Raw genomic sequence first — 22294 nt, 5'->3', positions numbered from 1 at the left:
TCAGAGGGAGTGAAACTTTCAGGAGCAATTGGCTATGTTGATTTAGATCTTCCTGTATGTAAATAGAAAAACAAAAGACCATAGACTCTTCTGAATACCTGGTTGGCTCTCAGCAAGAGTAAGACTCTTTTTCTCATAACTTTGTCTTGCCAATACCATATCAGATTTAAGCACATTAGAGCAACTTTGTTACTTAGACAAGTGAAAAATGACCTCAGAGCTGAGTGGAGAAGGATTTTACTGACATCCTGTTGCACTGTCTGATCTACAATCGTAATAAAGTTACTTACTTACTTACTTACTGACATCCTTCTTCTCCTCCAGCTCAGCAGATGGTCCTACTGTGTGACTCTATAGGCACCCACTAGCACTCTGTTGGTCTGCCCCATATTCCTGGCTTTCCTTTTCCTGGTACCCACCACTTCCTTTTAGCCATTCCCTTCCCAACCTCCCCGATGCTTCTGTTGTGTCTCTTCCCCAAGTGCCCATTGGCCACAGCAGCTCATAAAGACTGTGGCCCTGGAATTAGACAGTGCCACAGACACCACTAATTACTTGCTCACCCACTGCTCCATGCAGCTTCCTGTGGCGGCAGTGCTCTCCTCAACAACCCACATGTGGCACCCATATGCACATAGCCTCCGTAAATGCACATATGCCATATGCATGGTCAGCAACATCACACTGACCACACAAATGGCATCTGTGCATGCACCATGTGCGTGCTGGTGCCGTGTGCAGGCTGTTGGGGAGAGCACCGCAGCAGGAAGCTGCATGGAGCAGTGGGTGAGCAAGTAAGGACCTGCTGTACTCACTTGTAAAGGTCCCGCTCGCTGCCACCATGACGCCCAGCGCTGCACTTTTGGCGGTGGCACAAACCAGTCCGCCTTAGAACCGGGGCATGAACCTCGGTTCATGCACATCTCTAACTTTTATGCATGTTTTGTTGTATAAACATAATCCTAACAATAATCTTTCCCCAAAATACCATAAATCCATGTACATTTTATTCTGGTAGATGGTTATGGGATTTCATAATAAATTGCTTATGCATGCTAGTGCCCTTTTGAGTTTAGATTAACATTTTGTAGTACTAACTGGAATAACTAAGCAATTTGACACAGTGTATAAAAAATGCAGTATGCACAGATTTTTGCTAATTGCTATAAAACGCTGAGGAAAAGTGAAGAGGTTGCAATGAATTACAAGTTGCTGGATTATGCTCAAAGAAAACTAAAATAAAGTGAATGCATCATCTTCCAATTCTTACTATGATATTTATTTATTTATTTATTTTGTTTAATTGTGAAACATATTCATTTTGAATGTCATATAGGGGGGAAATGGAAATTCTGCACTGTAGAATTGGAAGGGCCAGTAATGAGAGGCCAAGAAGATTCTCTGTGATCTATTTACAGTGCTTCATTAATGCAGGTGTTCTACAAATAATAAATAATATTAATACTTATTCACCTTCTTGTGTGTTACCTAGAGCAGAGATGGTCAATTAGTGGTCCGCAGGCTTCCATGAGCATTGCATCTGGTCCCTGGTGGCTCTTCCAAGTTGAAGTGCACATTTTGTCCACAGCTTTACTCCCTAGAAGCAATTAGGTAAAGATAAAGTGTGCCATCAAGTCGGTTTTGATTCCTGGAGCCCACAGAGACCTGTGGTTTTCTTTTGGTAGAATACAGGAGGGGTTTACCATTGCCTCCTCCCTCACAGTATGAGATGATGCCTTTCAGCATCTTCCTATATCACTGCTGCCTGATATAGTACCAGTAGGGATTAGAACCGGCAACCTTCTGCTTGTTAGTCAAGCATTTCCCCACTGCGCCACTTAAGGTGACTAGAAGCAATTACTGCAACATTATTGTTGTGTGGGGGATGGAAAACATAACAGCCTATAAACAGGGTCAGGGGACCTGCTGACTGAACACAGCTTGAGCAACATGCTAGAAGGGAAACTTGACGGATTGAGGCATATGTCACAAAGCTCTTTCTAGGCTTTTTAAATTTTTGTTAAATTTTAAATTTCATTTTTGTTTTGTTTTGTTTGTTAGTGTTCAGCTGAACTCAGAAGGGATGCTGTTTGCAGGTTTGGTTAGTCTGGAGAGAGGTGTTCAATTTGTCTTGGATAGAATTACACTCTACCTAATAGTGCAATGGGGAAATGACTTGACTAGCAAGCCAGAGGTTGCCAGTTCAAATCCTTGCTGGTATGTTTCCCAGACTATGGGCAACACCTGTGTTGATTGATTGATTGCCGTCAAGTCGGTGTCGACTCGTAGCAACCACATAGATAGATTCTCTCCAGGATGATCTGTCTTCAACTTGGCCTTTAAGGTCTCTCAGTGGTGCATTCATTGCTGTCGTAATCAAGTATATCCATCTTGCTGCTGGTCATCCTCTTCTCTTTCCTTCAACTTTTCCCTGCATTATGGACTTCTCAAGGGAGCTGGGTCTTTGCATAATGTGTCCGAAGTATGATAGTTTGAGCCTGGCCATTTGTGCCTCAAGTGAAAATTCTGGATTGATTTGTTCTGTGATCCATTTGTTTGTTTTCCTGGCTGTCTGCTCCAGCACCAAAGTTCAAAAGCGTCAATGCTTTTTCTATCTTGCTTCTTCCAAGTCCAGCTTTCGCATCCATAGAGTGTCACGAGAAAACATTGTCTGAACGATTCTTATCTTTGTAGACACGTCATAGCATCTAAATAACCTTTCCAAGGCTTTCATTGTAACCCTACCAAGTGTTAGTCTGTGGTGTTTTTCTTGACTGCTGGATCCTTTACTGTTGATGGTTGATCCTAAAAGGCAGAAGCTGTCTACCACTTCAGTGTCTTCATTGTCAATTCTGAGGCTGGTTGCTGTACCCATTGTCATTAGTTTAGTCTTCTTTATATTTAATTGTAGTCCCATTTTTTCACTGTGCTCCTTGTCTTTCATTACTAGAGACTGCAGATCATCTGCATCCTCAGCTATCAGAGTGGTGTCATCAGCATAGCACAGGTTATTGATGTTTCTTCCTCCAACTTTAAAACCATGGTCATCTTCTTCCAGTACAGCTTCTCTCAGTATATATTCAGCATATAAGTTGAATAAATAAGGAGAAAGTATACAGCCTTTTCTTACTCCTTTGCCAATCTGGAACCAGTCTGTTTCACCATGTTCAATCTGGACTGTGGCTTCCTGTCCTGTGTATAGGTTTCTCATGAGAACAATGAGATGTTCTGGGATGCCCATTTTCCTAATGATAGGCCTACCAATATTGGGCAGCAATATAGAAAGATGTTGAAAGACATCATCTCATACTGCAGGGGAGATGGCAATGGTAAACCCTTCCTGTATTCTACCAAAGACAACCACAGGGCTTTGTAGTCACCAGGGGTCGACACCGACTCGACGGCACAACTTTACGTTGCCCCTTTTGATTTCAGGTACATCATTCAGGGGTACTTCTGGATTCAGGGCTGTCTCTGGATGTCCACATTATAATGGTGGCCAAGAGCTCCTTTTTTTCAGCTTTTGCTGGTTTGCCAACTGCAATCCTACTAGGACTTTACAAACCTGGCCTCCATTATCCATGCTCTACTTTCATCCAGTCTCAATTATTGCAATGCACTCTACATGGAGCTGCTTTTGAAGGCAGTTCAGAAACTATCCTTGGTGCAAAATGTGGCAGCTGTGTTGAGCAGTATCCAGACTGATGATATGCTAGCATAAGCCTGTTTCACTGGCATGAGGGCGTTGCTTAAGAATGTTGCACAGAGAAAGGAACTGCTGTTCTAAACTAGTTCTTGCACTAGCAGAAGATGTTGCACAACCTCTGCCACAAGGGGCACTAGCTAATTGTTTCACAATTTCATATATATCCCACAGAAAAGGTTTTCTGCTATTGGTTGTGCAACATTGCATAGTAATGGAAACCACTTAGAGGCATATATTTCTTACATTATGCAAGTTCATCACTAATAGTGGAAACCACTTAGAGGCATATATTTCTTACATTATGCAAGTGCCTCACTAATCCGAATGAGCAAATTGCTCATCCCATATCACATCTGCCTTATGTCAACTTTTCCAATTTGCTTCCCAGCTTAATCCAAAGTGCTGGCTTTAGCTTTTAACTTGGAACCAGGTTTAACTTGGAACCATACTGTCCCGGTATGGACCTGCCTGTGCCCTAAGACTGGCGCCTGAAGCCCTGTGCTCTGGCCCATCTTTAACTGAGGTTTATTTATTTCTGTTTGTTTGTTTGTTTGTGGGAACCAGGCAATTGTGCAGGGGTATGACAACTTACCCTTAATGCTAACAGCCAGAATGTTCTGTAGCAGATAACGTAGTGGAGTACAGCATTGCAGCACCACACCAAGAGCCAAGCATAACATCTGCTGCGCAACCGACAATGGCTGACAATTTTTGGAAATTTTGAAATCACAGGGGAAGGCTCTGCCTCCCCAAAATTTCCCGTTTGAGCCTGGATCACCTCAGGCTGCTGATCACAGAAGCACCAGCCATCAAGGTTATGGCATTTCCCTCTTCAGACAAATGCTGCAGTATCTGTGAGTGGCATGGTTGTAAATGGAGAACTAATGGATGAGAGGCATGGATGTAAATGGATGAAAGGCATGCCTGGCAGGACTTCTCGACTTACTTTTGGCGCTGTAAACATGTTCAGGGCTTTTTAGATGCCTAAATAGGGCTCTAAAATAGAGTGGAACTGACATAAAAGCTGTTCTGTCCATGGATTAAATTGAGGTCAGATATATTACATGGATTGGTTTCAAATTATCTCTTATAGTTCAACTATTATTGTACAACACACATATGACTGAAAGTCACAAGTTTTCCTACAACATTATATTATGATTTTATTGGTTAAAGTTATACAGGTACGTGACTCACAGATGAATTTCAATTGCTAATAACTTCCTCTTCTAAACGCCTCAGAGGATTTATTTTTTTAAAAACGGTTAGTTCATTTCACCACTTCTCTATATAGCCAATTTTTGTTTGTTTCCAATATTAAATCTGATTTTGGCTGGTTTCTTACAGAGACGTATACCAGGGACGGAAACTCTAATGGAAAGCAATGTGAATTTCCCTTCCTAGTTAATAAGACATGGCATCATGATTGTATCCACAATGAAACATTCATAGGTGGTGAATGGTGTTCCACAACCACCAATTTCAATGAAGATAGAAAATGGGGCTTCTGCTTAAAGCCAGGCAAGTAGCATCCTGAAATGATATCCTGAGAAATTTCTTCATCACAACCTTGCTCTTTTGTTATAACACTGTTTGTGTTTTGGGATAGATTTGTTTCCGGATTTTCCTATAGAAATAGAGGTTGAATTGTACCCTGAATAAAATTTTGGGCTGTAATTTTACCCTGAGAAGATTTTTAGATGAGGAATAAAAGTGTATAACAGAATTTCATCTTGTGTCCTGTACACATCAGTGAGCTCTTCCTAGTGTGCACGGAAAAATATGCCTCCTCAGCTTTGTAGCAGTGTGGTTCCAGTTTGTTGCCAGAACCTAAGGGATATACTCGTGGGTCAAATGGGCCGTAACCAGGGTGGATTTGATTTAAATCAAACTGATTTAAATCACGATTTAAATCACGATTTAAATCACTAGCAGGGTGGATAAAAATAAAAAAAATCCAATTTAAATCAAAAAAATCCGATTTAAATTAAAAAAATTGGATTTTTTTGATTTAAATCGGATTTTTTTGATTTAAATCGGATTTTTTGATTTAAATCGGATTTTTTTGATTTTTATCCACCCTGCTAGTGATTTAAATCGTGATTTAAATCAGTTTGATTTAAATCAAATCCACCCTGGCCGTAACCCAAAATTTGGCTTAAATTAAGCCAAATCTGGCAACAGATTTCCAGATAATGAAGCTTGCAATGGAGGTAACATCACCACCATGTTACAAAACAGTCCCATTGGGCACCAGTTGGTCTTCCATTTACAACAATACATCCTTACTAGGTGGTCCAGATTATCCACACCATTTCTAGTAGTGCCGTAGTGCACAGTAGTGTGTGGCTGTTCCTTGACTACACAACATATCATGATGATAGCTGGATCAGAACTTTCCCCCTTTTCAGTACATGTAATCCAAAAGCCAAAGATGCTTCCTTGAAAGATGTGATTGCATCCCAGACTTGGGATGGAAAAGAATTCATCTACTACCTTATTTATTCATTCATTCAATCAATCAACACCTTTTTACAGCCCCCATACACAAGTCCCTGGGCAGTTCACTATATAAAAACACAACAATTTAAAACAGTTTAAAATACAGATTAAAACTTTAAAACTATAAACTAAAAGCCATAAGATATGAGGCAATTCTATTGCCTGCACATGCACCTTCATTGGTGGGTACGAAGGGGAAAGGGGTTCACTCTCACCAATACAGTCACAAAAGTTTGTGTGCAAACAGCACAAGGGGCATGTAGGGAAAGGGAGGTCCATGCATTTCTTCCATATTCCCCGTAACCTGCATGGCAAAGAGAGATGAGACTGGATGGATATATGAGCTCTCCAATGTCTCCTTGCGCTGCCAACACATGTGCCCATGTACATTGATTGGTGAGGGTACAGGGAAAACAGTACTCTATTGAACCTTGTGAAATTGCTCTATATTGGATGCTGTGTGCACTTCATTGAACTGAGCCCAGTTTTTAATTATCTGTTTGCCTTCAGAGGATGGTTGTCAGAATACTTGGGAACCTGGTACAGATCTGGGAAGTTGCTACCAGGTAAATACACGGGCTACCCTTTCTTGGAAAGAAGCTTATCTATCATGTCAGAGGCAAGGTGGCGATTTGCTGAGCATCACCAGCAAGTCTGAGTTAAACTACATACAAGGTAGGTTTGTAGTATGGCGGCATTCACACAATCACGGTGATCCTGGTTAAAGAGTTAACCAGGACCACTAAGCCCTGTGAAGCTGATTATGAGAACCCAGAATTTCTGGGCAATCCTAGTCAGACTGCTGTGGTTAACATGCATTTAACCAGGATAGACAACCAGAATCAGATCTGTGTATGTACTGTATAGTGGCCACTGGCCACCTGGCCAGCCAACCACCCCCTCCCCCCGCCCCCAGATTTTCCAGGTTTTTGCCCCAGCCCCCTATCTGAAGACTGAACAAGATTGAAGAAGAAAGAGTAGACTCTGAGACCAGACCACAAAGTGGAATACTGGATGCAATGTGGGTGAAGCCTTAGACTGAGTGAGTACCAATTTCACACACACACACACACACACACACACACCCCATACACACACACACGTCTCTGGAATTGTGTATTATTGTGGGGGTTTTCCTGTTTGGAGGGAGGTTTGGGGTTGCAATTGAATTTAAAAAGTTGTGTGTTGTTTAGTTTAGAAGAAGTTTAAATAGGGGTTCTGTCTGTGGGAGGGATTCCCCTTAGCTAGTACTAGTAGGTGGTTAGAAGGATAGTGTAGCCTTGTGGTTTTAAAAAACAATTTTAAAAAACACCACCACCCCCCAACTGCAGGGGGCACACTCCACTGGTCAGCCCAGCCCCTGTTCTTGGCCCTTCTCCCAACTGAGTGTCCCCTTCCCTGAGACACTCACCCCACTTCTGCCCCTTGCCCCCCAATTATTTCAAAAAGGGTTTTTTTTAAAAGTCAGGGTTATAAAAAGAAGCCCCAAAAGAGATGGCTGGGAGGGGCGGAAGAGTGCCAGGTAGGGGGAGGGTTTTTCTTGCTGGTCATGGTGGGGGATGGCGACAGGGGCCTATTCCCCGAGTCACCCCCCACCCCTGCTTTGGTGTGCAGGCTGGATTTCTCTCATCTGCCTGGCCCTATGCCAGGGCCTGTGGCCGAGCAGCAGTTAGTGGGGAAGGCCTCTCCTGCCAGGGAAGAAGTTCTTCCCGTGACAGATGTGGAGGTGGTGCAGGTGGAACTGGCTGCCAGTCCATCCAGATCCACCTTGCCGCCCTCCCCACTGGTCCCTGTGGGGGGTGGGGGCCCCAAGGTTGCATCTGAGGAGACCCAGGAGGAAGCCCCTGTTTTTCCTGTCCCTGGGACTTCCCAGGCCAGCTCTGAGGCAGTGGTGGTGGCATGCCCCAGAAGGAACCAGCAGAAGTGCCATCACCCAAGCAGCCCCATGTCGCAGGAGAGTCCAGCAGTGTGGTGTGGGGTCACTTTGAGCTTTGCCCTGGTGATCCCAGCCATGCTGCCTGCATCCACTGCAAGGCACTTGTTAGCAGGGGCAAGGACCCTAAGCACTTCACCATGTCGGGTCTGCTGTTGCGCCTGCGGCGGAGGCACCTGGGGGTCCAAACCTTTGCTGGCAGCAGTGCTAGGCCAAGCACCTCATCTAGCACTAGCAGCAAGCAGTCAGTGGTTCCTACTCCTAGGCAGGAAAAGCTGACAGAGCAGTGGGTGCAGCCTCTAGTGAAGCAGTCTGAGTACCCCAAACCATATCTGATTACCCGGGCCATTGGGGAGATGATGGCTGTGGACGATCAGCCTTTTAATATCGGTTCTGCTGTCTGCTCCTGCTGCTTGCCCCAGAATACAAAATCCCCTCACGCACCACCTTCAGTAGGTGGGTGGTGCCCTCCCTGTACCATCTGTGCAGGGAGGTTGTGTTGGCCCTGTTGTGTGCAGCAAGGCCCAGCACCAGTGTGCACTTCACTGCGGATCTCTGGACAAGCCGCAGCAGGCTGCACACTGCCTTCATGTCCCTGACAGCCCACTGGTTGAGGCATGAGGATGAGGGGACATCCGGCTCTGCTGGAGCTGTATCCATCTCCTCCCATGCAGGCAAGGCTTCTGGGGCAGTGTTGCATGTAGAGACGATGGACACAGACTACAAGTTCGATGAGTTGTCGACGATCATGGACCGACAGGTGGGAACTTGGCTAGCCAGGGAGCCAAACCTCCACCGAGGCTTCATGGTCACCAACAACACAGCCAACATTAGTAAGATGGCCAGGCAGGTTCAATTTGTGCACATCGCTTGCGTTGCACACACTTTGAGCCTGGTGGCTCTTTGGTTTAAGGAGGCGAAGTTCAAGCGCCAGCAAAGGTTAGGTTTAGTTCCTGCCCCAGAAACTGCTGCTTCCATGGCCACTCTTGTGGTCCAGTATCGCAAGATTGCTGGCCACTTCCACCGGAGCGAAAAAGCAAGGCACCTGCTCAAGGCGAGGCAGATTGAGCTGGGCCTGCCTGAACACCTGATCCCTCAGGATGTTTCTACCCAGTGGAACTTCACCTTTCTTTTGTTCCAGTGCCTGCAGGAGTAAGAGGGAGTCATCCACAGCATGGCAAGGCATAGTGGCTTGGATGTGTATGATCTGTCCACTGTGGACTGGCAGCTCATTTATGAGCTGGTCTTAGTACTTGAGCCATTCTATGTTGCCACAAACAGCTTGTGTACTGAGGCAGCTACTCTGAGCTGGGCTTTGCCCACTGGTCTTCTCCTTGAGAAGACCATGGGTGATCTCCAGGCCACTCTGACCACTGGGGATGCAGTCACCCTGGCAGGTCTACTGAGGACTGGGGTAGTGGAATGGCTCACAACACCCTTGGGTGCATCTGCATGGCACCTGGCATGCATCTGTGACCCAAGGATGAAGGGCAGAGCTGTCACCCCTGACCAGCTGCCTAGCTGGAGGTACTTCCTGGTTGAGCACGTCAGGCGTGCAAAGGAGAAGAGGCTAGGTGCAGACGATGACCAGGAGGAGGGGCCTGGTGCACAGCATAGCAGTGTGCATTCCACCCCCAGCAGCACTGCCGCCGCCACCACTTCTTCCCAGTGCAGCAGCACCGTTTCTCTGGCAGTGGCACCAACAGAGCGGCCAGTGCCACCTCCACGTTCCGCCACCCGGTGGTTCACAGAGGGCTTCTTTGGTGCCTTGCCAGGGGGACAGGAGGAGCCTGCCACTCCCTGCAGCCGTGCTGAGAAGTCTGTTCTGCTCTAGTTGTAGAAGCCGGTGGAAGGCCGGGAGACGGAGCAGTGCCAGTTTTGGGCAAGCATCGCCATGTCTGGCTGGACTTGGCAACCATTGCTGGCTGGTTCCTCTCATGCCCACCAACCAGTGTCTCGAGTGAAAGGTTGTTCTCCATGGCCGGGGACGTGGTGACCCATCTACACTTACATCTGAATGCTGAGTTGATTGAGCAGCTGGTCTTCTTTAAGGCCAGCCTCCCCCTGCTGGGCTACCCTGAGCTGGCCGTGAAGGTTGAGTGACTCCCTTATGCAGCGCCTCCCACACCACGGCAGCTCATCCCGACCAAGATGTGTCACAGTCTCTGCCCCTTACTGCTGCTGACACATAGAGACACACACACAGGCACCGCCGCATTGCCAGCCCAAGAATGGTGAGATGGGGCACTGCTGCTGTGTTGGCACTCAGGGCTAGGAAAAGTGAGTGCTCCCTGTTTCAGGGAGGGGTTCTCCCAGATGTTGCTGAGAGAGACTACAACTCCCATTCTCCACTGTTGAAATGGCTGGCCACCTTCGAGACTAGGGACAATGGGAGTTGTAGTCACTCTTAGCAGCATACTTCTGTGGATCCCTCCCTCTTGCAGGAGCACCCACTTGCCCAGTCCTGAGGGCTGGAAGGCAGAAGCGGCACACCATCCATCGCAGAGGCAGGATGCTGTGTGTGCAGGTACAGGGATATTTCTGGGGTGCTATGTCTCACGCATGCTTACGTCGAACTACACACACACACACGAGGGGAGCACACTGTCACAGAGGGTTTGCTTTGTTTCCCTTTAATGTTGAATAGTGTTTGTTTGACTTGTTTCAACGAGGCCCATGACAGAGGTGGGTGGCGCGTCCTGGCCTGGTGCCACTATGGCTCAGCACCACCACCACCCATCCACAGAGGGTTTTGGAAGATGCATGCTGATATGAAAGAATTGCTTTCATTGACTATTTTGAATTGATGCCAGAATGAAGATGATGAATGTCAATGTGATTAAAAAAAATATGCTGATGCTGTTAATGTGATGATGATGAGTTGTTGTTCATGCATTTCTGTTTTGTAATGTGGCTTTCACTTGTCTGTTTAATGTTTGTTGTCTGAGACTTTGCTTTGCTTTCCCCCACCCATGGAAGGACTGTGACTGAAGCAGCAGCACATACACACATGTACCCGTACCCCCAGCCGTGACCAAGGATGAGCTTGCTGCTGGTGCCCTCACAAATGTCTGTCATGCAGACTTAGAGAGCACATAGCATTCTGAGGCCATGGCCAAAATTTTAACCCTAAACCCACTAACCCTTTCACAGAGCACGCATGCACAGGTATACTATGTTTCCCCCTACATAATCTGAAGTCTAGCAGTATATATATTATGCAATTCAAATGCCTTGGTTTGGCTTGTTGTGCCTGTGTTTTGGGGACTTCATGAATGGGCACAGGAGAGGTTCTCTTCTCTCTGTGTGTGTGTCGACTTCTTTGCAATGCAGATTGGGTCAGATTGTGACTTGTAGCACCATCAGCGTTTTTATTAAAAGATTGCATGCATCTACAATAGGTTGTGCTGGTGCCACAGGCTCCGATCCATTGCAGAAATGTCAAAAAAATGCGGCAAATGTGTGCCGTTGTTGTCATCATCACTCTTCTACTTGTGTAGGTGGGAGGGTGGGCCAAACCTGCGCTGTTCCACTGGCAGAATGTTGTTTTGCATCCTTACTTAACCCACTTTTATGGCCGGGTGCTGCAGATGTAGTTGTGTGTTGCTTGTGGATGAAATGCTTGCGGGAGGGAGGACAGGGCACATTGGATGCTGTTGTTAGCCTTAATCTGCTGTCCTAGTCTGTTGCATCTGTGATATCACGCTTGCTTGCTTGCTGCTGGCTGCTGCTGTTACCCTGCATTGGGAGGGCGCACATGGGGCAGTACATTTCATTGTTGTTGTTTCATACTGTTGTGTATAGATCAATTGCATTTGGGGGGCGATGGTGGGACAACAGTGGATGTGGCGAGTGACACAGTGGATGTGTGTGACCTTTGGAAACCTTGTTCTTTGCAAAGCTCTGATGTTGTTGATGTGTGCTTCATCCACCCTATGGGACAATGGGGACATACAGTGCCCATTTCTGCCTGTGGGTGCCTCCTAGGAGTGCCACAGTGAGTCACGTGGTAGTGCCCCAATGGGTGCCTGCTACCACCCAGATTCCAAAGGAATTGGGCAAAGGGCTGATCTTTAAAGAATTTCTGAAGATTGCGTCTTTGCTTCTTTGGGGCAGATTCAGGGCAGAAAGGGGGTTTCGGGGGCAGAAGAGTGGGCTGGGCGGTAGTGCCCCAATGGGTGCATGCTACCATCCATATTTCAAAGGAATTGGGCAAAGGGCTGATTTTTGAAGTATTTCTGAAGTTTGTGCTTCTTTAAGCTTTTCCCCCCATAGGAAATAATGGGGATTTCAGCAGCCCTGTAACTCCACTTGGGGGGCACCAGGGTGGCCCAGAGTGAGTGGTGGTGTAGTGCACATTGGTTTCCAACCACACCCATACCCACAAGCCCATGGGTTACTGGGTTTTGTTGTTTCTGAGGTGTTCTGAGTGTAAATTCTCAAAGAATCTACACTCACAACACCTCAGAAACAACAAAGCCCAGTACTCCTTGGGCTTGTGGGTATGGGGGTGGTTGGCACCCAATGTACCACCATTCACTCTGGGCCTGACGGGGAAAAGCTTAAAGACACGTAAACTTCAAAAATCATTTTAAAATCAGCCCTTTTGAATTCCTTTGAAATATGTGTGGTAGCTTCCTTGCACCCATTTGGCACTACCACCCACAACACCCCGCTCAGGGCCACCCCGATGCCCCCCACGTGGAGCTATAATGTTGCTGGAAACCCCATTATTCCCTATGGGGAAAATCTTAAAGACGCGTACACTTCAGACAATTCTTTAAAAATCACCCCTTTGCCCAATTTCTTTGAAATTTGGGTGGTAGCTTCCATCCATTGGGCAATACTCCCCCTCTTTTGACACTTTTAAAAATCCAAATCGAGTCAGATTCAGAAAATTCAGGTACAAATCGAATCTGGGGTGATTCGGTGGGGGACAGATTCTGACCCAAAACAAATTGGGGGTGTTTTGATTTGGGTACAAATCAAAACAAAAAAAATGATTCGTGCTCGTCCTTACTGTATAGTGCATTCCTGGATCATGCTGGCATTGGCCTATGAGAAATAGAGCATTCTGACAATAGGAATTTTTTCAGGGTAGATTACTAGATCCCATCCCTTGAAGGAGAAAATGTCTTTGATATCATGGAATTTCTTTTAACAAAAATTGGAAAACAAGAGTGTACAAAACCATTGCCTCTTGCCAAGGTTATTTACATCATGCTTCCCACAGCAGCAGCCCAAACACCTGGCTGGGGTGAGGTCTTTTGTCATCTTGACCCTCCAGCACTTTCTGCTGCAGAGAAGAGGCAACCAGGAACCGCTCTCACATCTGCAGCACAGACAAAAAGAAGCTCTGCCCCCATACTGTTGCCTGCTGCCAGGCTCTTCCTGGTGACAGTTTCTTGGGGAGAGAAACTGGAAGACAATTTCTTCCAGTCAAGCCTGCTGATCCAGACCACCGCAGCCAGAAACCTGGTTGTTACTACAGTGCTGTCCTTTAAATTGTATGCAAACTGCATTGAGAAGCCTTGGCCTGAAAGGTGGTATTCAAATAAATACCAGGATAAAAGGGTCACTCGTTGCTTGCATTTGCAGAAGCACTGTCTAAAAATGTTTCCCATTACACTTGTAGAACCACACACCACTCATAAGACTAATGGAAGTATTATCATTATTTTATTCATTCATTCATTCATTCATTCGATTTCTACACTGCCCTTCCAAAAATGGCTCAGGTCGGTTTACACAGAGAAATAATAATAAATAAGATGGATAAGATGGATCCCTGCCCCTAAAGGGCTCACAATCTAAAAGAAACATAAAATAGACACTAGCAACAGTCACTGGAGGTACTGTGCTGAGGGTGGAGCACAGGGGTACTAGCTGCATTTTCTCAGGTGACTGAATATTGTGTTTGAGCCTTAGGAAAATGTGACATTTCAGCAACCATAGTTATCTTGAAAAAAGATATATGGGTTCAGTATGACAGTAACAACTGTGAATGTATTGCCAGAAAAACTTATCATTTAGAAAGGATCTTTAGATAAATATTATCTTCTAATTTCTAACGTTTTCCAACTTTGTAGCTAGAGATGACATTGCAGAGATGTTTTGGATTGGATTAAATCAACGAGATATTTCTGGAGGATGGCAGTGGTCAGATCATACACCGTTGAATTTCCTGAACTGGGATCCAGGTAAGTGCATTATCTATCTTATTAAGCTATTTTTGAAGATCTAGAGCATTGTTTAGATCCTATGGAGCTTACTGTTTTAAAGCTGTTTTTATAAAAGTGAGAAGAAACAATAATGGTCCAATAAAGGGCTGTCTGCCTTATGTAGATAAGACTGCCTGTTTGGTGTAATTGTCATGGGAAGCCCTTTCCAGGTACTCCTGCCTTTAGAAGTGAGGTAAGTGGAAAGATGCTATTTTCTGTGGTGGTGCCTCAGTGCTGGAATGCTATCCCTAAACTTCTCTCAGTGAGGTCTAGATGCCAGGCTAAGACCTTCCCCCACCAAAATCATCATCATCATCATCATCATCATCCCGGGATTTTAGTGTATTTTCTGATGCTACTAGAGTTGCGCTTTGATCTTTGTCTATAAACTTGTCACAGTGCTGGTGTGACTACCGACTCATACTGGGGCTCCCAACAGTCTATCTCTAGTACCTTATCTAGAACTCTGTTTCTGCTGAAAGCATAATAATACTGAACTGTAGGCTTTGAGGGCACCATTTAGCCGCAATACCATCCTGTTTGAGCATCCAGGAGCCAATCCCAGGGCACAGTCCTGTTTGTCTCTGTTATGACGACACTGGTTGACCTCCTGACTAAAGCTGTGTGCATGCAAGCAGAGGAAGCACGCATGGAGTGGCTGCAGTACCACTTCAGCAACATGAGGGCTTGCACACAGGGGGAGGATTTTCGCAGATGTCCACTTCCCCCAGAAGCTCTCTGTGCCACCTGAAATGGTGTCCCTGATGGCCTTGCTGGAAGGCCCGTGCTAGGGTTTCTGGCAGTCCCCTGCAAGCAACTTATAAATCGGTGCACCCCCCCTTCTCATCAGTATTAATGGCAGGCTATACACACACACACACACACACACACACACACACACACACACACACAGGGCTTTTGCATGTGCACATGCACACATGTTTTTTGATGTTTGCTTAGCTAATTTTAGGTATCGTCCAGATTGAATCAGGAAGGCCCCACTCTGAATGCATGTGCACACACACTGCCTCGATACTGCCACCCAGAACAAAACTCATCTTTGCGCACAGATGAGAAAAACTCGAGAAAACATTGCAGGAGAGACAAGCAGCTTTAAAAAAAAATCCCCATCAACTGATTTGCCCAGTTTTATTTTGATGCAAGACTTTTAAAAAATCATTTATTCCGCAGTTTTAGCCCCCTATTGAATGGATTTGCTGCTCCCTTCTGCTCTCATGCGACTGCGGGGGGTGGGGTTGTGCTCTCGCCACCCTTGAGGCAAACATGGAGGCTGCCATGTTGGAGTTCATCACGTGACATGGGCCAGCCAATCAGATGCTAGGAGCACTGGCTCCATAGAGCTCCTTCTCAGTTGCTTGGACTGAGCAGCCCTCCCTCCCACCCATTTCAGTGAGGGAAGTCTGGTCGCTGTTCGGGGCTAGGTAGGAATTTTTTGGGTCACACCTGATTGGCCTTGGTGTGGCCTTTTTTCACCTACTTTTCACTGAAACTGATTTAGGTTTGTAACCTTTTGTTTGGTCACTTGCCGAGTGTAGGTTGGTTTAAGTGTATTAATTGATGTTTGACTGGAGGACCATTTAAGGTGAGTAGGCAAGCCGAGGAACAGCCCTTGCAGGTTTTGTGCCCCTTGGGCTGGGATCCACCCCTACTCAGAGGCAGGCCATCACCCAACACCTAGAGTTTTGTGGTCTGGGTGGGTGGGGCGTGGGGCTGCCTTACCTCCCCTCAGCGGGGTTTCACCCCATGGCTGTTACGATGTTCAGATTCCGTCCGGGCGGAACTAATACCCAGTCTATCGCTCGGGGTTGGGCGATCCTCCTTATGAGACGTCTCTTCCTTAGTTGGGGTAACCACACTGAATTGTCATGCCTTGTTGCAGGATTTGTGTTATATAAATGAATAAAACTGGCCTAGTTCATCCAAGACTGTACATGTCTTGTCTTGATTGGGGCCTGGGAGTGCAAACTCAGCCTTCACGATCCCAGTGTTTAACAACCCCACTCCACTGAACTGCTGCCTGCCTCTGTCATGTCCTCCCTCCCCCCCCCTTTCTTGTTGTGCCTGGCTGGATCCCTCTTTACTTGCTCGTCCCTTCTTCAACCTACTTTCCCTCCTTCCCTCTCTTCCATTCACCATTGCATACCTTGCTTCCCCCAGCCTCCACCCCAGCCCCTTTCTCATGATCTCTCCCTCTTTTCCCCACTGTTTTTCTCAATTCACATACATTGCACACACATTCTTCTCTCTACTGGCTTCATGCTTGCTTTTAAAAATCCCAGTTTGTGATCTTCATCTCCTTTTGGGTGAGAGTCAGTCAGTAGCAGTAAAGCCTATGTGTGTAAAAGTCCCTGCTGAAGCCGGAGAATGTTATTGTTGCTTTTACTGCTTAGCTGCTGCTTTTATTGTTTAAAGATTGTTTTAGAGACTTTCTAATGTTGTTATTTTGAGAGGTTGTAAGCAGCCTTGAAAATTCTTGGAATGTCACGTTTGTCAATGACATTACCTTACAAAGTAACCCTACTGGTACTATCAGCCTAGCCCTCTTTGCCTCAGCACCGCAGTTATGGAGAGGAAGAGATTCTCAGACACCCCTTTCATCCTCTTCCAAGTTTCTTCCCACTGGCTTGTCTCCTCTCCAGGAGCACCACCCATTGCTGCAAACCCAACTTCTTCCTTGGAAGGTATGCACTAAAGAGCTCTGCACTGTGTTAGCAGCCTTACAAGAACCCTTCATGTTCTCGCATGAGCGCAGTGATATTTCATCAGGCCTTCTAGCCCAATCCTGCCTTGACACAGCCTCAGCAGTAGTGCCTCACAGCCCGCCCTCAAATTGCCCTACAGCACTTCTGTTTTTGGCTTCCTACCATCCCTGGATAAGGACAGAGCACTTGCGTGCCCTCATTGATGCCCTTCCCACTCTGTCAGGGCAGTGTCTGTTAAATTAATTTAACAGTAAATTAATTATTGTTAATGTCTCTCTGAATGTTCCTAAATGTCTCCCATCCCCATGTATGTGAATGTGAAGGATGCCTGTGGGAAATGTGAGAGTCACATAAATTTCCTTTCCTTTAGAGATTAATGGGAAGGTGTGGGATTACTTGATTCCCCTCCCCCCTCCTTCCCTAGAGTTGTGTGTGAAGTCAGTGAAAGAAATAGAGGCAGCAGCTTCTAGGTGAGAAAGAAGGATTTTTTTTTTTCTTGGAATGGGATAGCCAAGGCAGAAAGTTGCAGTATTTCAGGATGCAGAGTTTGGCATTGCTGATTAAATCTGCTGCTGACTTCTAAGAAAATGTTATCTTCCCAACATACATCCAAGGCTCAACCAGTCCATTTGTCTAAAAAAACCCCAAACATTACAAAGACACCATTAGTCTTCAGTGACTCTCAATCCAAGGGCGATCAGAACCCATGGCATGCTGCAAGCCCCTGAAACTTCTCACCACTTGGAGAAATGGGGCAACCCAGGAAGTGTAATGGTATCTTAGTATTCTAAGTATTGGTATTTATTCTTCTTCAGAGATGCAAGATGATTCTCCACTCTATGGTTTTGGTTGTGTGGCTATGACTGCTGACACAGGCCAGTGGAAGAGTTATCCCTGTGAGACTGTACTTCCTTATGTCTGCAAGAAACAATTCAACAATACCAAATCAGAGATTCCAGGTAAATCAGAGTTGCTTTGAAGATTTGGCTTCTGGCAGGTAGATTCATAGTAAAATGTGCCTAATATTTGCAGCTGCTGTTACAGTTATCTATCATGATTAAGTAATCAATATCTTCTTCAAGCAAAGGGGAAATGGCTCCTGGGCCAGTGCTTCAAGTATATTATAATGTCATGTAAAAGGTGGGAGAAAGGAGTATTAATCAAAAGGAAAGATGTTCATAGAAATAGATACAGTTATTTTCTTTGGTTGTAACATCAAAGGTGTCTGAGGGCATGTTCACAACTGATGCTAACAGTGGCATCCTAATCAGATCTATTCATAAATAAGTCCCACTTTGTTCAGTGACAGTCCCCTCCCAGAAAACATTCCTTGGGCACTTTTTTGGGAGCAAGTCCAAGAGGGATTTCTGAGTAAATGTGGATAGAATCATGCTGTACGAATGCCTTTTGGAATGGGACTGCGGTTTATGGTAATATTAGACAGAAAACTGAAAAGAGGTATTTTTTAATGAATGTAGATTCTTGCCAGTGTTGGATTTAACATTGAAAATAAGATATGCCAGAAATGCAAAAAGAAAAACAACCATTTAAACTTCATGTGTGAAAATGAAATTAAGATACATCAGCATGGGGTGAGGATGAGGTCTTCAGAGATGAGCTGCATCCATCCACTGTGCCTGAATCTTCAAAGCCCGTGGGTTCCAGCCTGCATGGCATTCCTACCAGCCTCGGTCACCGACTTGAGACACCAAGAGAATCAAGGGCTGGACCGTAAAAATGGTTGGGTTCTGGGTTTCTAAAATGAGAGATTAAAAAAAAAATTAAATTCAGTTTCAGATTTATCCCAGTTTATTTCTTTAAAAAATAACTTGGTTTAAAATGAAATCTTAACTTGGTGCAAACCTATAATCTCTTAAAAATGAACTGATGAACTGTTTTCCTTTGTAAAGAAAGAGTTGAAGGGGAAACATCTTCACAACCATATTATGGCTTTATACAGGGGGCCAGAGGCTTGCAAATCAGCACAGATGTTATCCACAAATCAATCTGAGTGACCTTTTACTGCTATTCCATGACTAGTAACTACCAGATCTCTGCAGATCTGGTTTGTGATCTGGTAATATCCATAAAAAGTGGGTTCTACACCTGTGCATAACACTTTGGGCAAAATTCGTTAGCTCCTCATGTTGCTAACCAGCTGCCACTGTGCGTGCCTCACACTTACCCATATCGGTGGTTTGGCGCCTTATAGTTCAGTTCCTTTCTGACTGCCAATGTGTTCGGTTCTTTGTTAGTTCTTGGCTCCTCAGAAAGATTTTAGTGGCTAAATTTAACATTTTTGACTCTTGACTGTGACTGGACTTGTTATCAGACTATCCTTTGGAAATCAATTGTAACTTCTTATTTTATTTTATTTTATTTATTTTATTTCTATACTGCCCTTCCAAAAATGGCTCACGTCGGTTTCCACAGAGAAATAATAAATAAGATGGATCCCTGTCCCCAAAGGGCTCACAATCTAAAAAGAAACACAAGATAGACATCAGCAACAGTCACTGGAAGTACTATGCTGGGAGTGGATGGGGCCAGTTACACTTATTGTGTATGACTTGGACTGGGAAAAGGTTATTCTTTGTGTAACAGACACTGGTACCTTAGCAAAGCGATTTAAAGTGTATGACTTCGGACTGGTAAAGTTTTCAATTTTGGAATGTCATTTTCAAGCCCTACACCTAGGGGAAAGACCACCTTCAAGAGGTTTACTGGTTGTAGGGGGAAAATCCCCTCTATGGAAGGTCACAACTGCTGTCTACTAAGTTTGGGGGAAGGACATAACACAGCCATGTGGTCTGTCTGTAGCTCTTTCTCGAAACAAACTTTAAAAAATAGAACTGCGTACTTAAGGGTAGCATTATTGGAGGAAGCCCTAACTCCAAAGGGTGCTTCCACATCTCCAGAGGGGGTGATCGCAACTTTGAAGTTGGCATCAGGAACTGCAATCCAAATGCAGTTCAAATCCTCTATGCCAGGACTGTCAACATTGAAGGACTCTCCCTTTAAGGCGTCTAGAGTTCCTTAAGGGGTGCACTTCTTGCCATCATGACAAGGATAGGAAGCACAGGTGAGAGGATGACTCTGACTCTCCTCCTCCAAAGACAACAACAACAAATATTTATATACCACTTTTCAACAAAAGGTTCCAAAGCAGTTTACATAGAGAATAAATAAATAAGATGGATCCCTGTCCTCAAAGGGCTCACAATCTAAAAAGAAACATGAAAAGCACAGGGAGAAGAGTGAATGGAGGGGAAAGCGTTTGTCAGTGCCAAGCACTGCGACTCCCTCTCCGTCTGGTTTACAATGCCTATCACATCCATTGCCATCGAAATCAATGCCAGAAAGAGTAATGGAAGCTACAATGTCAACATCAGCACCTCAGCGTCGAGCAGCTTTTTTGTTTGCCTGCACCTACCCCACACGAATCCCCATCGATGCTAAGAACCCCAGTGTCGATGTTGGAGTGGAGGGGCCGCACACCGATGACCTCGATGTTATAGCAGAGAGACTGTTCTCTGGTGATGTTCAATGTCGATGCTAGGGCACTTTTCAACCCCGAGGCAGCACAGAACATCCTCTCCATGCTGGAGCTGAATGACATACAACCTTGGGATCGACTTTTCAGGGTTTCCTAAGCCATAGTCTCAATGTGGAGGATGAAGAGTTAATGGAAGTGCCCCCCAAAACACTTTCATTTACCCCCTTGCAATCTGGGCTTTCTGTGACAAGATTATTGCCTGTTGGTGGATGGGGTGATGCGACTACAAATTCCACCCCTATACACCCAGCTGACTATGCGGAATTTAGGGCATGGAAGGCAGCTAGAAGGCGTATGGATCTGGTCCAGACAGCAACACAGATGACTCTCCCTAGGTTTGTGGAGGCTCCTAGAAGACAAATTGCTACTCAAATTACTCTTCCAAGAGTATTGATTCAAGGTGCTGCCGTTCGGGTTACCGTACCTGTCACTACACAAAATATGAGACCAATCTATGTCAGTTAGGATGCTGGTGTGTAAGCATCCTAGCCGTTGTTGGTACCCAAACCAGCAAAAAGGTCTATGTCTGCATAGACGTGTTTGGAACATGAAACAGGAAAGTGTGCACTGGAAATACTCAAGCGCCAGTTAAAACATTGATGCAAGTCACTGCAGGCTCAGGAACTGATAAGAGTGTAGGTTCCGCTAGCAAGTCTGGGGCTCATCCTGTGTAGCCAGTGTACTCAGGGGATGACTATGAATCAGTATCGACAGGTCACAATTTGGTCACAAAGGATGATGTCCCAACGGAACCATCTATTTCCCCAACAGAGGAAATGAAGTCCTATCATCTCCAAATTGTAGAAATAGCTGAGGTGCTTGGTTTGGATTGGAAACAGAAAGTTAGTGATCTGGATAACCCTCTGCATAGTTTTTATGAAAAAGTCAAATGTGGGTCAACCGGTATACTTACTTACTGGAGCACCACTCAGAGAGATTTGCATATAAATTTTCTAGAGCTACTGGTAGCTTTTCAAGCACTAAAATCATTTCCAAAACATCTGCTGTGGAAAACAATCCAACTGCAGATGGACAAAACAACTGCTATAGCATATGTGAACAAACAAGGGGGCATGGTGTCCCATTTCCTCTGCAATTTAAGCCAGCAGACATGGAACTGGTGCATACATGGAATATACATCTGGTGGCAATACTAATACTAATACTAATACTAATAATAATAATAAATAATTCGATTTCTATACCGCCCTTCCAAAAATGGCTCAGGGCGGTTTACAAAGAGAAATAACAAATAAGATGGCTCCCTGTCCCCAAAGGGCTCACATTCTAAAAAGAAACATAAGACACACACCAGCAACAGTCACTGGAAGTACTGTGCTGGGGGTGGATAGGGCCAGTTACTCTCCCCCTGCTAAATAAAGAGAATCACCACAGTAAAAGGTGCCTCTTTGCCCAGTTAGCAGGGGACATAAAGGGAATAAACAATACCCTAGCAGATGCCTTGAGTCAGTCTCAAGTGTTCCTCCAACAACACGAGTAGGAGACAAAACAAAAGCTGCCTAAAAGGTCTGTTCCAGTCCTGGGGACAACCCATGGTAGACCTTTTTTACAACAAACTACAATGCCAAATGCAGTCAATTGTGCTCAAGAACGGGTCTAGGATAGCAATCGAAGGGGGATGCATTCCAGTTC

The 22294-nt window shown here is 45.3% G+C and overlaps 1 protein-coding gene and 1 long non-coding RNA gene across 4 annotated transcripts in view; one reads left to right on the top strand and one right to left on the bottom strand.

Moving 5' to 3' along the window:
• Positions 1 to 22294, top strand: part of LY75 (lymphocyte antigen 75) — a 126792-nt gene that overhangs the window by 33183 nt on the left and 71315 nt on the right. Inside the window, exons 3-6 of one of the 3 annotated variants that reach the window (XM_053260658.1) lie at positions 5054 to 5227; positions 6719 to 6883; positions 14231 to 14341; positions 17901 to 18044. In XM_053260658.1, coding sequence (XP_053116633.1) covers positions 5054 to 5227; positions 6719 to 6883; positions 14231 to 14341; positions 17901 to 18044 — 594 coding nt within the window. The other 2 variants (XM_053260677.1, XM_053260668.1) reach the window with 2 other exon arrangements.
• LOC128329507 (uncharacterized) overlaps positions 18535 to 22294 on the bottom strand; it is a 49264-nt gene continuing 45504 nt past the window's right edge. Inside the window, exon 3 of the long non-coding RNA XR_008309688.1 lies at positions 18535 to 18841. This is a non-coding gene — a long non-coding RNA (uncharacterized LOC128329507). The remainder of the gene's footprint in view (positions 18842 to 22294) is intronic.

The sequence above is a fragment of the Hemicordylus capensis genome, chromosome 1 (genome assembly GCF_027244095.1).
Source record: "Hemicordylus capensis ecotype Gifberg chromosome 1, rHemCap1.1.pri, whole genome shotgun sequence".
NCBI lineage: Eukaryota > Metazoa > Chordata > Lepidosauria > Squamata > Cordylidae > Hemicordylus > Hemicordylus capensis.
The sequence above is the reverse complement of the archived record's forward strand: the minus strand, read 5'-3'. Positions and strand labels throughout refer to the sequence as shown.